General features: G+C 50.5%; 1 protein-coding gene across 1 annotated transcript; it reads right to left on the reverse strand.

The window, feature by feature from the left end:
* Positions 1-694: 694 nt before the first annotated feature.
* On the reverse strand, positions 695-9007 carry SDS (serine dehydratase). The gene is made up of 8 exons (XM_005904739.3): positions 8725-9007; positions 5166-5320; positions 4852-4891; positions 4511-4650; positions 4329-4420; positions 3320-3547; positions 2433-2557; positions 695-1366 (listed from the first exon to the last, which is right to left on the reverse strand). The coding sequence occupies exons 2-8, from the start codon at positions 5316-5318 to the stop codon at positions 1161-1163; spliced, it is 984 nt and encodes a 327-aa protein (XP_005904801.1). The 5' UTR covers positions 5319-5320; positions 8725-9007; the 3' UTR covers positions 695-1160.
* Positions 9008-16171: the final 7164 nt, after the last annotated feature.

Raw genomic sequence — 16171 nt, forward strand, 5'->3', positions numbered from 1 at the left:
GGCTTCAGTATGTGCTGTCCTTGCAGACAGGGTTTTGTGTTTGAGAGGATTGGCTTGACTAGAGCAGAGCTGAGTGTCCATCATCGGTTCACACCCACCCCGCACCGGGACTTCCCAAGTGGTGCTAGTGGTATAAAGAACCTGCCTGCCGATGCAGGTGACACAAGAGACACAAGTTTGATCCCTGGGTTGGGCGATCCCCTGGAGGAGGACAAGGCAACCCACACCGGTATTCTTGCCTGCGAAATCCCATGGACACAGGAATCTGGCAGGCTACAGTCCATGGGGTTGCAGAGAGTCAGACACTATTGAAGTGACTTAGCATGCAGGAACAAGGGGCTCACTACCCCACTTCTAGTGGTTCTGTGATACAATTATTCTGTTATCAGGAAGGTCTTCCCAGTAGAATGAGGCTGCCTTCCCGTCTGGTTCTGCCTTCCCAGCTGGTCCTGTTTCTACTGGAGGCTGGTGTCCCATCCCAAGCCCCTCTCGTTCAGCACGGCTCTCCCTCACTGGCTCCCTGACATGCAGAGATGCCCCCTCCTGGCACACACGCCCAGCAGGAGTTGGAGTCCTGGCCTCCATGTGGGGCCCCAGGGTTCCCAGGGGCAGGGGGGCATGGAGGAGGTTGAGAGCGGGGGTGACAGGAGGTTGAGAGCGGGGCATGGGAGGGAGGGAGGGAGGGAGACAGTCATAGAAGAACTCAAAGAGGAGCTTTGTTTCGATAAAAAAGCACTTCTTAGGAAAATGAAAGTTTGCACAATAGAAGAGTAAAGGGAATTCCCCGGTGGTCTGGTGGCTTGGACTCATGCTGTCACTGCTGAGGGCGCAGGTTCAATCCCTGGTCAGGGAACTAAGATCCCACAAGCCACAAGGCATGGCCAGGGGTAGGGGTGGGGATGGATTTAAGAAAAGTGAGTAAGGGTAGGCTTTGGGCTTCCTGAGAAAAAACCAAACACTCAAAAGAGTTCAGTTCACAGCCTTGCTGGCTACTGCCTTTCCGGCTGCTGCACACACTGGTCTCAGGAGAAACCAGGTTAACTGACTGGCGTGGGCCATGGGCTTCCAGCAGACACAGAACACTATTAACAATGAGGCGCTGGGTCGTGCTGCAGAAAACTCCGGTCCTCCCAGGGTTCATCCGGGTGGGGGAGGGGTCCTCACTGGGACAGCCCGTCCATGCCCAGCTGCTTCTTGAGCGCCACCAGCTGCGCCAGGCTGATGTTGCTGCCCCCACAGACAATGACCACGAGGGAGGACAGCGGGGTGCGGAGTTTCCCCTCTCCTTGCAGCTTCTGAATCACGTTGCTGTAGACGGCGGCCAGGGCGGCCCCACAGGCGGGCTCCACCAGGATCTTCTCATCATCTGCCAGAGGAAGGGGATGGTGGGGGTGGAGCCAGGAAACCTCCGGGCCACTGGCGAAGCCATGGACTGTCAGCCCCGGCCACAGACTGGTCCTGGATCACCCCACCCCCACCCTGCCATCATTACCGTCCATTGACCTTCTAGGGCCTGAGTCAGGGCTGAATTTCAACATCAGCGCTAACGCCGCTATGCTTGTAATTTCCTGAGCACTGTGTCAACGTCATCTGAGCAAGAGTGCCGGCACTGATTGGCCAAACTAACTCCCAGTACAGGAGAATTAAATGGCAGCATGTGTGTGTGTGTGTGTGTGTGTGTGTGTGTGTGAGATCCCTGTTCCAGGATGAACCCCGTCGAAGTCCAGCTGAGGGACTTCCCCGGCGGTCCAGCTAAGACTGTGCTTCCCGGCACACGGTGCAGGTTTGACCCCTGGTTGGGCAGCTGAGATCGCACGTTGCTGCCGTTGATCAGTTGCTAAATGGTCTCTGACTGACTCTTTGCGGCCTGATGGTCTGTAGCCCTCCAGGCTCCTCTGCCTGTGGGAGTCTCCAGGCAAGAATACTGGAGTGGGTAGCCATTCCCTTCTCCAGGGAATCTTCCCAACCCAGGGATTGAACCCGAGTCTCCCACATCGCCCGTACTGGCAGGTGGATTCTTTACCACTGAGCCACCTGGGAAGCCCATGCTATGTGGCAAAAATAAAAAAGCTTATCTGGAAGAGTAAAAGGAGAATCAAAAGGATATTTTAAAGAGTCCAACCTAGTCACAGACTCACCTCTGAATCCAGCCCTGAGGCCCATAATTTCCTTTTTCAACTGACTACATTGCTCAGAACCACATTTTACATACTCAGTTATTTTCCCCTGCTCTTACGTTATTTGACTTCTATCATTTGTCCCCTTGGTCTTCCTGTTTTAACCCCTGGCCTGCAGTAACTTTCATTAATGGGAAGTTCCACAGACAGACAGGAGACAGAATTGTGAATGACATCCCTTGGTGTGCCAAACGGACAGCCACATAATCCTTAATCAGCAGGGTTGGGTCTCAAAAGGACTTAGCACATACATACCCACAAACTTCTCAAGAGCGGCCACAGCTTCCTGGTCCGAGACAACTTCAGAGAAAATGGGATGTTCCCGATAAACCTTCATAGCCTGCGCTGCCACGGTGGTCACGCCCAGGGCTTTGGCAACACTGGGAGGGACAAAGATGGAGAAAAGGGAAAGAGACAGGAGAGAGGAGGGAGGCAGACCATGTGATTACCTTCTGGCCAATAAGAGGTAAGTGGACATACCTGTGTCTTTAAAGGAAAAGTCAGCTTCTGCCCTGACTTCTTGCCAGATGGAGTGTGGATGTGATAGCCAGCACCTAAGCAGCTATCTTGGGCCATAAGTCTATATGATGAGGATGATGGAGAACAAAATCAAGGGTCCTGGGCCCCTGGCTTCATGGAGCTAGACTTTTTTATATGAGAGGAAATAAAGTTCAATTTTGTTTAAACCACTGTTATTTTGGACTCCCGTATAATGGGGCTAAACCTAATATTAGTCAAACACCATCTGGGAAAGGTTTGGGGCTGGGATATGAACCCCTTGGGAGCAGGCACTGTGTTTATTCACCACTGTCTCTCCAGGATTGACCAGTGCCTTGCACATATTAGGGGCTCAATAAATGGTAAATTAATGAGGTGTGTTAAACCCTACCACAGAGGAACCCAATAAAGGATTGTTAGCCTTTTCACGCGAGGAAGTGTGATGTTCATGGTACAGAGTTGCACGGACTTGAGTTCATTAACAGCCATACCACTCACTGGTTGTGTGACTCTAAGTGACCAAAGCCTCAGTTTCCTCACCTGCAAAATGGGGCTGGCATAGGGACCTACCTCGCCACCAGCACCGAGGGGGGAGCTTCCCCCAACACTCGCTGAATATAACGACAGCCTCCCTGGCTGCTTACCTGGTAATGCAGGGCAGGGTGACGAGCTTGCCGGCCTTGGTGGAAGCGTGGAAGCTCTCTGCTCCGATGGTCTCCATGGTGATGACGGGCACGTCCCTCCAGCCCACCTCTGCCAGCCCCTGAACCACTCCGCACAAGAGGCCTCCGCCCCCTACTGCCAGCACGATGGCCCCTGGCTTTTCGGTCATCGTCTCCTTCAGCTCCTTCACGATGGAAGAGTGGCCTTCCCTGGAGGAGGTGGGTGGGGAAGGGGGGCGCAGGTCAGGGCTGCGCTGCCTGGAGATACCAGGCAGGGGTCCTGAAGATGCCGCTTACCCCCTGTTTGCCCTCATCCCAGGCAGCTGATGGGCCTTGAAGCTGGTCCCCTCAAACCTGACTCTACCCTATTTCCAGCTGCCAACACCTGCATCTCCACCTGTCTTCCTGTGGCCTCTGGAGCACTGTGAATATGGCGGCTGGCAGTGCCAGGAAGCGAAACCCCCAGGAGCAGCCCTCACTCCATTACAAGAATCAAGAATTACAGGAATCGATGCATAGACACTCCTTGCCCAACATCCTCTCCCACGGGTTCGACAACCCTGGTCATGGTCCATGCTGGCTCCCAGGAGCCCCAGAGGGATTAAGCTCCACCCGCCCACAGTGGTTACCGTCCATCAGTACCCTTCCTTTCTCATCTCGCTTCCCCAGTCCTCGAATCAGTCACCTCCCAAGTCAGCTGCTTTCCCTGAGATCTTTGTCTCAGGCTCTGCCTCCGGGGGCCCCAGTCACACACACACACACACACACACCCCTGTGTATCTGAGCCCAAGCATTTGCCCATGGTCCAGGAGAACAGGCACTGGCGCACGTGGGTGTGGGCACCAGCGGCCGTGCCTGTGTGTGTGCTTCTGTGTGATGTGCACACACGTGTACGCTGCTGTGCATGATGGTGTGTACTGGGGCAGCTGTCCACTCAGTGGTGTAGACGCATGGTCACTACCCACCCCGGTTGACTGGGGCCTCCACATACCAGATGAGGGGGTCGTCAAAGGGGGGGACATAGACCCAGCCTGAGTTGTTTTTCTCCAGGTCCTTGGCCACTCTGATGGCCTCATCCAATGTCTGCAAGATCACAGAGAAAGCGAGAGGGATGAGGGGCCGGGGGACTCGGCCCGGTGCCCTCTGTGGCCCCGGCTCCAGGTTGGTACTCACCTCACCCACCACTTTGACCGTGGCGCCCTCATTCTTGAGCCGCTGGATGGTGAGGGCAGGCGTGGTGCTGGGCACGACAATCGTGGAGGGGATGCCCAGCTTCCTGGCAGCATAGGCGGCTGCCATGCCTGCATTGCCCGCTGCCAGGGGTGGAGGGTAGACAGTGTTGGTGGGGTTGAACCCCCCCTGCATGAGGGCTGGCCACCCTTTGGTATTCTAAATTGGAACTTCTGCAGATGTTTGCAACGGCTCATTGCTGGGGAAACCAGGGCTCAGAGAGGTGGAGCCCCTGACCCCAGGACACACAGCAGAGGACAGGAGGAGGCGTGCAGGCCACTTACCTGAGGAGCAGACGAAATGCTCGCAGCCCCGCTCGGCCCACTGCGGAGACAGAGAAGGGAAAGGGTCAGGCCTGACATCTTTTCTCCCCAAAGAGACTAACTGGTTCAGGGAAAGATGAAGGAGAGGAAGGTCACTGATGGCTCTGGCATCAGTCCACGAGGGGACCCTCCAGACTGACGCCCCTTAACCAGAGGAGGTGCCAACGGAGGGTGCCTGTGAGGAGTCAGCAGGGCCCAACCTGGAACTCCTAGGATGTCACATGGCAGCGGCCCTGCCCTGTCCACAAAGGGGATCTGCCCGGATGAGGCTGTACCATTTTGCAGAGGTGTCCGATGCCCCGGATCTTGAAGGAGCCAGAGGGCTGGGCACTGTCTAGCTTGAGATAGACCGTGGTGCCAGCCACTTTAGACAGAGTCATGCTATCACGGACCGGAGTTTCCATGTGCAAGGGTCTTCCTGACATCATTGCTGGGAGAAAGGAAGGAAACCCAAAGGATTAGGGGAGTTGGCCCTGGTGCCAGCTGCTGCTACTCAGTAGGCAGTGGGGCTGGGAGGGACCCTGTCCCTAACTTCCTAGGAAGCTGAAGACAAGCCCCAGATTATAGCATCCTGGAGACCTGAGTTCAAATCTCAACTCGGCCACCAACTTGACATCGGACAAGCAATCTCCCTTTGGCCTCAGCTGCCTTATCTGTAAAATGGGCAGAGGTCATCTTCTCTCCTCCTACCCCTGCACACCTCCGGCCCACCCCAAGACACACATACATTATGCTGGGAAGCTATTACCATCAGAAATAACATCCAGGGAATTCCCTGGAGCCCCAGTGGTTAGCACTCTGCACTCTCACTGTTGAGGGTCTGGGTTAGATCCCTGGTTGAGGAACTAAGATCTCACAAGCTGAGAGGCATGGTCAAAAAAAGAAAAAGAAATAACATCTAGACCTTGCAGCTTTTGAAGATTATGAGGTAGAAATAGACTCGTGGGTATTGACTCAGAATGAGCGGCAAGATTATGGCTAAAACAGGGGCAGGGTATCAGGTCTAGTTTGTGCAAAACCTGCAAGGATGCATGTGCACACCCACAATCCATGTGTATAAGACATCTCAGAAAACACACAAGAAACCCATCAGGGTAGGGGGCCCCTGGGGAGGACTGGCTCACAGCACCTGCTTCTGTACCATTTCAATGTTTTGCTGTGTGCATGTTTATTACATATTTAAATGACACATCTTTCAAAACTAATCTCTGAGAGTGAAGGAAGTCAGAAAGAGAAAAAGGAATATCATATATCAATGCATAGATATGGAATCTAGAAAAATGGTACTGATGAACCAATTTGCAGGGCAGGAATAGAGACTCAGACACAGAGAGCAGACCTGTGGACAGCAGGGGAAGGAGAGGGTGGGACGAATCGAGAGAGTAGCGTTGACATATATACATTACCATGTGCAAAATAGACGCTGGTGGGAAGCTGCTCTGTAACATAGGAGCTCAGCCCAGTGCTCTGTGATGACTTGGGAGGGTGGGATGGGGTAGGGGGATGGGAGGGAGGTTCAAGAGAGGGGGATATATGTATCCATACAGCTGATTCAGGTTCTTGTAAGGTAGAAACCAACACAACATTGTAAAGCAACTATATTCCAGTAAAAACTTAATAAAAACAACTAACCTTTGGAAAGCTCTGTACCCATTAGGGAAGGGTATTTTTACTATTGTGTTTTTTTTTTTGGAATAACTATTATATTATTTTAACAATCACTTATAAAGTGATTACCAGGACTTCCCTGGTGTTCCAGTGGTTAAGAACCTGTCTTGCAATGCAAGAGGATATGGGTTCGATCCTTGGTTGGGGAACCAAGATCCCACATACCGCAGGGCTGATAAGCCGGCACACCACAGCTAGAGACCACAAAGCGCAAGAAAAGATCCTGCGTGACACAAAGATGCTGCATGCCGCAAGTACGACTTGAGGCAGCCACACAAGTAAATACATATTAAAAGTGATTACCATGTGCCAGGCATTTTCTTAAGTTTTACAGATATTAACTCACTTAATCCTTCTACCAACCCTAAGAAATGTCCAGGATAATTGCCTAATGTTATTGTCCAGTTCTCCTGTTGAGGAAACAGATTCTGATTGAGTTTTCCAGATTGATCACTGAGCAATTCCTACCCCCTCCCCCGACACCACTTATGATGCAACACTGAGGCTTTTCTAGGTGGAAGGTGGGGTCAGGTCTACATTTCCTTCACTTGAACCCTGAGTCGGGGTTGGGGAGGAGGGATGAAGGGAGGGGCTGTGACTGCAGAGGAAAGAACACTATGTGACTTCTTCCAAGCAGTGATGTGCTGGTGAACGTTTAATGATAGCCTCGTCAAAGGGAAAGTAACCTTGACTTCTATTGTCTGCACGTCTGTGACATTTCAAGCTACTAACAGGATGTCACTGAACAGGGAGTCGGGAAGAGATGGACATTGTCCACTACTGGGAGCCCTGTGTCATCTGGCTGTAGCCCAGCATGGCTCTCAAGGCTGGGTCATACAAGGTGACCGAGCTGCCAGGCAACTGGGAAGCTCCCTGCATGAACCCAGCTGCCAAGATGGGAGCAAGCCCGGGAGGCATGCTGGGGGCTGCAGGAGGTGCCCCGCCGAACATGTCCAGCTGATATCCTAGCTGATGGGCAGACATGGCGCCTGACTTAGGGAAGACACTAGCCCAGCTACTGTTATCAGACTGCAGCCCCTGAGAGAGACCCAAGCGAGAACTGCCTGGCTGAGTCCAGTCAAGCCTGAGCGTCATGACAGAAAGAATTCACCTAGCATGGGCTCGATCCCTGCTCTGGGAAGATTCCACGTGCCGAGGCTCAACTAAGCCCCTTTGCCACAGCTACTGAGCCCGAGTGCTGCAACTACTGAAGTCTGCCTGCCCTAGAGCCTGTGCTCCGCAACAAGAGAAGCCACCGCAGTGAGAAGCCCGCACACAGTGGCTAGAGAGTAGCCCCCATTCACCACAACTACAGAAAAAGTCTGAGTGCATCAAGGAAGACCCAGTGCAGCCAAAAACAAACTAATTAAAAAATTTTAAAAAAAGAAACTGCAGGATTGGCTTGTCAAGATCACACAGTGAGTGACTAGGGGAGAAGGGATTTTTTTTTTTTTATGGCCGTGTCTCATGGCTTGTGTGATCTTAGCTCCCCAACCAGGGATTGAACCCGTGCCCTCAGCAGTGAGAGCATGGAGTCCTAACCACGAAATTGCCATGTGATTACAAAGAGAAGAGGTAAGATTTGAACCAGGAGCCTAGGCCCAGACTCCAGGCTTTCTCCAGGACACAGTAGCAGAGGGGAGGGAGGGTGTCTGTCTGCATGGATTCTGGGTGACTGAGAACCTGAGACCCTGCATGCCACAACTGGCTAGAGTCCCCGGGAGATCCCACGTGACACAAAGATCCTGTGTGCTGCCACTGAGACCCGACCAGCCAAATAAATAAATAAAAATTAACTTTTATTAGGACTGGGATTGTGGTTAAGACTCCCCGCTTCGAATGCAGAGGCAAGTGGAGGGGTGGGGGAGGTGAGTGGGGTGGGACTGGTTGGGGAATTAAGATCCCACATGCTTAAAAAAATTAACTACTCTTACACATAAACTAAATACAACCACCTTAAGAGGGAGATTCTGTTATTATTACCTCCACCGTACAGATGAGGAAACCGAGGCACAAACCTGGCAGTGAACCCAGCCAGTCTGGCTTCAGAGCATGGGTTTTTACGCTCAACTGACTCTTCCTCCCTCTCTTGCCCAGGGAAAACCCAAGGTGGACGCAGACACTCCAGTCCAGGGGATGGAGGTGTGGATGGATAGGGTGGCTTACCAGAGAAAGGTGAAGAGCTGCGCGTCTGAGCGTCAGGCAAAGGAGGAATAGACTGGAGATGGTCTAGATGGACCCACTGGATAGCCGGTCCACAGACATGAAGTGTAGGAGGGGTAGTGTGTCTTCAGAATTGTCCCAGGTGTTAACGGGTCGGGGCTTTATTCCCCCCTGGAGCATCTGAGCAGCCAATGGGACACCAGGACCGGCCACACCCCGGCCAGGCTCCGCCTCTTGGCTCTAGACGCCCCTCTCTGTAGCTGGGTTTTTCTCCCAGTCCCACTAGCCACGCCCCTTCTCCACCCTCAGCTCCATTTCAGAACAAATACCTACTTCACCACAGCTTTTAGGAAGCTGCCAGAGAAGGGTGTGAAATAATACACGTATCTTGGCTAGCACTTGCTTGGTGCTCAGTGGGCAAGAATCAAATCGGGAAGGAAGTGCATGCTATTATTATCCCCATCTTACAGAAAAGGAAATTGGGGCATACAGTAAGAGGGATGAGCTAGCGCTTGAACGCAGCAGGGTGACCCCCAAATCTGCAATCTGAACACAGGTTTTAACTTTTATTTATTTATTGAGTTTAGAAACTCAAATGTTTGTGCTGAAAAGTGAAAGAAAAATAAAGAATAGTCACCCATATGATGCAACAGGACTGGTTCTTAACCATATCAGTTTAGTTCAGTCCAGTCGCTCAGTCGTGTCCAACTCTTTGCAACCCCATGAATCGCAGCACGCCAGGCCTCCCTGTCCATCACCAACTCCCGGAGTTCACTCAGACTCATGTCCATCGAGTCAGTGATGCCATCCAGCCATCTCATCCTCTGTCGTCCCCTTCTCCTCCTGCCCTCAATCCCTCCCAGCATCAGACGCTTTTCCAATGAGTCAACTCTTCTCATGAGGTGGCCAAAGTACTGGAGTTTCAGCTTTAGCATCACTCCTTCCAAAGAAATCCCAGGGCTGATCTCCTTCAGAATGGCCTGCTTTTAGAATCAATTTCATAACAGCTTACCAGAACTTATTTCCCCATAAATGCTTGGCTAATACTCTTTAAATTCAAATGACATTAAACTATATCATGCCTAAGTCATGGGTTAAGAATAGAACTATCATGCCAATGTACATGTCTTTTAAAATCTTTTGGCTGCCCAGCAGGGCACGTGGGATCTCAGTTTCTCGACCAGGTATGGAACCCATGCCCCCTGATTTGGCAGTGCTGGGCCTTAACCACTGGACCATCAGAGAAGTACCGTGTCAGCATATTTTTAAGCATTAAAAAGAGAACTCAGAAAAATCTGAAGTGTCGTAAGTATTGGGGATATAAAATTTCAAAGTGAAATTCAACAGAAAGAGGGACGTGATAAGCCACTGGTATTACTTAATCACAAAAGCTGAACACAATTTTTTAAAATTGCCATCCCCTGTTATCCTTTATAACTCCTTTGTCCTAAAGGAGCAATATTGGTAAGACCTAGAAGGGTCAGCGTTGCTGGCTCTGCCCTTTACTAGATGTGTGGCCCTAGGCGAGTCATGTTGTGTCCTGGGGACTCTGTTTGTTCATCTGTAAAATGGGGATAATATTAATATCACCCTTCTAAGATTAGATGACACCATAATATATTTATGTAACAGGCCTGGTGTCAGGTGACTGTTCAGTAAGTGCTGGCAGCCATCACTACCTTCATTACCATCATCTTCATCACGGAAGTGGAAGATTTTGCCTCCTTGTCCCGTGCCAAGCCTCGGTCTGTCTCTGGCTGTGTGCAGGGGTCTGTATGTGGCGCGCATGCATGAATGCCACACCCACATGCATCCGGTTGGCTTTCTTCCTGGCCCCTTCAGCAAAGGTTTCCTGTCCCGCTAGCCAGGACAAGAATATGGATGATATAGAAGGCAGGGTGCTGTGCTTAGTCACTCAATGGTGTCCAGCTCTTTGCGACCCCATGGACTGCAGCCCGCCAGGCTCCTCTGTCCATGGGGATTTGCCAGGCAAGAATACTGGAGTGGGTTGCCATGCCCTCCTCCAGGGGATCTTCCCAACCCAGGTATCGAATCCAGATCTCACGCATTGCGGGTGGATTCTTTACTGTCTGAGCCACCAGCGAAGCCCAAGAATACCGCAGTGGGTAGCCTATCCCTTCTCCAGGGGATCTTCTTGACCCAGGAATCAAACCAGGGTCTCCTGCATTACAGGAGGATTCTTTACCAGCTTAGCTACCAGGGAAGCCCATAGTAGGCAGAGAGAATACAAATAGCCTGTACATTTGTCTCCATGGGACAGGCTGTTCCCTCTTGCGGGCCCCCTCTGACCTTCCACAGGTACTTCCAAGCCCGCTCCGTAGTGGAACATCCTCGGGTTTGTGCTGGGGATCCAGGTTGGCGGAGCTGAAGGGAGTGGGCATCAGGAAGCTCACATGTAGCCCCACTCCCCCGAGTGTATACAGCTGGTTCTTATCTCACCTGAGCATCTGCTTGTGCCTGATTCCATGTCAAGTATTTCCTATGTGATGTGGGGCTTCACTTACCCCTGAGACAACCAGGTGAGTGGGCATTTTGAGTCCCATGTCACAGGTGAAGAAACAGGCTCAGAGATGAAATAAAATTGCCCAAGATCTCCCAGGAGGCAAGGATGAAATGTGTCGACTGAAATAAAAATGCACGAGCTGAGAGCTTTGAGTTTCAGTTTTATTTGGGAACTTACTGAGGACAATAGCCGGGCAGATACCCTTCCAGAAAGCTCAGAGGAGCTGCTCCAAAGAGGGTGGGAAGGTCAGTATATATGTATAGTTTGGTGAAAGGGGTATACCTCTCGGTAGAAGGTTGCTGCTGGTCACCAGGAACAGAATTCTCCATTAATGATTTTAGTGTCTTTCTAGATATGAGAAGATACAAGAAATCGGGTTCCTAAAAACTTCTCCTGGAAATATCCAACTGTCCTAAGACCTGTTCTGCTGGTTTCCCCAGAGCTCAGAGGGCCTCATTCCTGATCTCAGCCCTGACTTCCTTTTGGGCAGGATGTGTCAAAAGTCAGCGATTGCTAGCAAACAGAGAAGGCAATGGCACCCCACTCCAATACTCCTGCCTGGAAAATCCCATGGATGGAGGAATCTGCAGTCCATGGAGTTGCTAGGAGTTGGACACGACTGAGCGACTTCATTTTCACTTTTCACTTTCATGCATTAGAGAAGGAAATGGCAACCAACTCCAGTGTTCTTGCCTGGAGAATCCCAGGGACGGGGGAGCCTGGTGGGCTGCCGTCTATAGGGTCGCACAAAGTCGGACACGACTGAAGCAACTTAGCAGCAGCAGCAACTTCATTCTTGGAAAATCAGGAGACAAATGACATTTTTTAGTTGTCAAAGGCAAATTTAGGAATTCTGAGTCCTTTATGGACATAAAGCTGGGGTGAGAGGGAATGGGTTGGAGATGGGGGTTGGGAGAGCATCTGGCCACAATCAGATATCCCAGATTTAGGCTTTTGAGGCTACCTTTGTTCAAGGAAAGCTTCCCAGGCGGCTCAGTGGTAAAGAATCTACCTGCTAATGCAGGTGACACAGATTCAATCCTTGGGTCTGGAAGATGCCCTGGAGAAGGAAATAGCAACCCACTCCAGTATTCTTGCCTGGAGAATCCCAGGGATGGGGGAGCCTGGAGGGCTACAGTCCATGGGGTTGCAAAAGAGTCAGACACGACTTAGTGCTGCTGCTGCTGTTCCATTTGCTTCAACAGATACTAATCACAGGACTTCCCTGGCATTCCAGTGGTTAAGACTCTGACTTCCAGTGCAGAGGGTGCAGGTTCAATCCCTGGCTGGGGACCTAAGATCCCACAGGAATGTGGCCAAAAACATAAAACAGAAACAATATAGTAGCAAAATCAATAAAGACTTTTTTTTTTAAAAAAGAAAGGATAATGGCTATGATCTGAAAAACACCAAATTAAAGAAATCAATCATATAAGAACCAAAAAGAAAGAAAAAGACAAAATGTCTGTCGTTGTTGACATCCTGTCTGGGCAGTTTTTTTAAAAAAGTGACTTTATTGAGATCTGATTCACAAAGCCTACAATTAACCCATTTACAGAGTATCAGCTTAGAATACTGACATCACCCTGGAACGTAGCAGGGCCCTGTGGGGTTCCCAGGTATGGAGGCATTTCTGTCCCCCATTTCTTGTAGGCAAGACTCCACCATTATGACCTTTCCTGAGTTCCAAAGGGCAATTTGAACAGTTACTAATCAAAAGAGGAGTAGCTGAGAAATCACCTGAAGCAAGGTTAAAGAGACCTGAAAAGTTCATTAAGATTAGAAGACCGTTTGAGACTTAAGGGACTGCAAGTCCTGCTCACACCGTAATCTTGTTAGAGACCCTACCTTTGACCCATGATTATAAAAACTCTCATTAAGTTCTTTGGAATTGTTGTTCAGTCACTCAGTGGTGTCTGACTCTTTGCTACCCCATTGACTGCAGCACGCCAGGCTTCCCTGTCCTTCACCATCTCCCGGAGCTTGCTCAAACTCATGTCCATTGAGTCGGTGATGCCATCCAACCATCTCATCTTCTGTCACCCCCTTTTCTTCTGCCTTCAATCTTTCCCAGCATCAGGGTCTTTTCTAATGAGTCGGCTCTTTGCATCAGGTGGCCAAAGTATTGGAGCTTCAGCATCAGTCCTTCCAATGAATATTCATAATTGATTTCCTTTAGGATGGACTGGTTTGATCTCCTTACAGTCCAAGGGACTCTCTGGAGTTGAGACACATAGTTTTTCGAGCCAGGAGCCTGGAGTGTCTCCCTTTGCCTGGCAAAGCAATTTTTTTCTACTTCACCCAAAACTCTTCTCTGGGATCTGATTAGACATCAGTGTACAGAGAGGCTGAGCTTTCAGTAACATTATGAGGATTTTATGGCCTAATTGATGTACAGTTGTAGGCAGTGCCTAGCACATGGCAGGCACTTAACAGAGGATGGCTATTTTCATTTTCTGGTACTCAAGAGGGCATTGTTGTCCCTAGCTCTGGGTAATCGGGTACCAGGGCTATCCTCTCCCATTTAGTCCTTCCTTGAAAGGTCTTGAGAAGTAGGGGAGGACACTGAAAGTCCTCTTCCCCCATTTGCCCTTTGGAGGGTGACTCAGACTGTAAAGAACCCACCTACAATGCAGGAGACCCCAGGTTTGATCCCTGGGCTGGGAAGATCCCCTGGAGAAGGAAATGGCAACCACTCCAGTATTCTGGCGTGGGAAATCCCATGGACAGAGGAGCCTGGAGGGCCACGGTCCATCAGGTCGAAAAGAGTTGGACATGACTGAGCGACCAATAGTTCCTCCATCTGACAGATGGGCAAACTGAGGCCCAGATATATCTAATGGAGGAAGGTGAGGGCAGAGCCGGTGGTCCCAGGAGGAGGGAAGAGAGTCTGACTGTGAACCGTAGGCAAGTTGCTTCCCTCACCTCTGCCTGCCGGCTCTGTTACATCACACCCAGGTCAGTGTGTCCTTGGTTGTGGAGGTAGGGATGCCGACAATTGTTTTCACAGTCCCAGGGGAGGAACAGACAGCTCTCACTTCTGTTTACCCTCCCTGGGAGTGTGCAGCCAAGCCCGAGCATCTCCTGATTAGTTAAGGTCTCTGGCTCCTGAGTCCATCAAACCTGGGGTGAAACTGACACCCAGCTCTATGACCTTGGGGTGGTCGTGTGACTTCCCCTAAGTCTGTTTCCTGCCCCCAAGAAATGGGAATGATGATGCCTACTAGGAATTGCACGACAGAGATAGTGACAGCCCAGTGCCAGGCACCGGGTAAGAGCTCAAAGAATAGTAGCTGCTATTATGACTATCTTTGGCAGTGTTATTATTACCTAGGACTTTCCCACCTCTCTGGTCCCCTTTTCCTGAGGCCTCCCTGTAAGCCTGGCTTCTCATTCATGTTTATTCCCCATCAAGTCTGGGTTGGAGCCTCTTTGAGATTCTGCAGCCTGGCAGCCCCGGGACTCTTCCCAGAAGACCATGAACATCCTGAGGGCAGGCCTGTGCTAACTTGTCCCCTACTGGATTTGTCACTCTCCCCTCCATTCACTCAACATCCTATAGCCCACCGGACAGCATACCCCCCAACAGAGAATCATCAGGCCCCAAATGTCAGTAGCGTAGAAGCTGAACAGTTCTGCTTAGGAGTATTATAGAATGTGACTGTGTGCTCCCTTGTTCTATCTTCTTTATGTTTATTGACATGACCAAGTGATCTTGTGTGGGTGAAATGTGTGTGCTCTACATTTAGTCAATCAGTCGTGTCCACCGCTTTGCAGCCCCATGGACTGTAACCCACCAGGCTCCTGTCTGTGGAGATTCTCCAGGCAAGCATACTAGAGTGAATTGCCATGCCCTCCTCCAGGGAATCTTCCCAACCCAGGAATCGAACCCAGGTCTTCTGCATTGCTGGCAGATTCTTTACCTTCTGAACCACCAGGGAAGCTGGACTTTATCTAAAAAACTGTTGTTCTGGGAATTCCTGGAGGTCCAATGGTTAGGACTCCGTGCTTCTAGGGTTTGATTCCTGGTCAGGAAACTAAGATCCCACAAGCCACTTGGGTCAGCCTTAAAAAAAAACAAAACCCAAAACCCAAACAAAACAAACAAAATATCTGTTGTTCTATGTCTAGCTGCTACTCAGTCAACTCCCAGAGAAGTTAAAGTATTTTCTTGATGAGATTAATACAATCGAATCACACTTTACTTGTTTTGGGTTGAATTCATTTAACCTCTGTGGCCCAGGCTGTAGGACTTGGCAGCCAGCCCTCTTTATTTTCTTTCAACTGGCTTCAATCCATCATTCGATTTGACCCAGACCTTTTGGAACCCTCCTTGAGCCATTTGATGGCACTGCATGTGGTGATGCTGTCCGGGTTTGCGTCATCCCCAAACAGGACAAACAGTCCCTTGGTGGGCCCTGTGGCTCAAACTGGCGACACTGTCCCTCCCGCCTTGGGGTTATCATTACCCACCCATCAACATGTAAGGAGTTGACTAAGACCAAATGGCTTGTGACGGATTTTGTCCAAAGTTCACCAAAAAAAACAAGATATTTGCAGCAAGTTTCAGCCTCAGAACACAAGCCCGGTGGTGACTTCTCTATTTTCCTCTAAATCAGCTTAATTTTTATTTCAAGCAGATACATCATTGGATGCAACGAGGGATGGCAGTGACATTCCAGGACTGAGATGGGGTAGAGAGGCTGCCTGGGCCTCCCTTGGTCTGTACCCTGCCCCCTGCCCAACTCCAGCTTGTAGGGGGTGCCCTTCCTCATTTGCAGCCACGTGGTTCCTTGTCCCATTGTCCAGGGGTCACAGGCAAGCACTTCAGAGAACTGTTCAGGAGTGAGGGTGTCTTCACTCCCTTCTCTGTTTTGAAAGAAAGTGTTAGTCAGTCATGCCTGACTCTTTGCGACCCCCTGGACT

This window comes from Bos mutus, chromosome 17 (assembly GCF_027580195.1).
Source record: "Bos mutus isolate GX-2022 chromosome 17, NWIPB_WYAK_1.1, whole genome shotgun sequence".
NCBI lineage: Eukaryota > Metazoa > Chordata > Mammalia > Artiodactyla > Bovidae > Bos > Bos mutus.

Coding starts and splice junctions, on each gene's coding strand:
- SDS (XM_005904739.3), bottom strand. CDS start 5,318: ATGATGTCAGGAAGACCCTTGCACATGGAAACTCCGGTCCGTGATAGC. Junction 4,421..4,510: donor CGGTCAAAGTGGTGGGTGAG/GTGAGTACCAAC, acceptor GTGATCTTGCAG/ACATTGGATGAGGCCATCAG. Junction 1,367..2,432: donor CGCTCTTGAGAAGTTTGTGG/GTATGTATGTGC, acceptor TTCCTCTGGCAG/ATGATGAGAAGATCCTGGTG.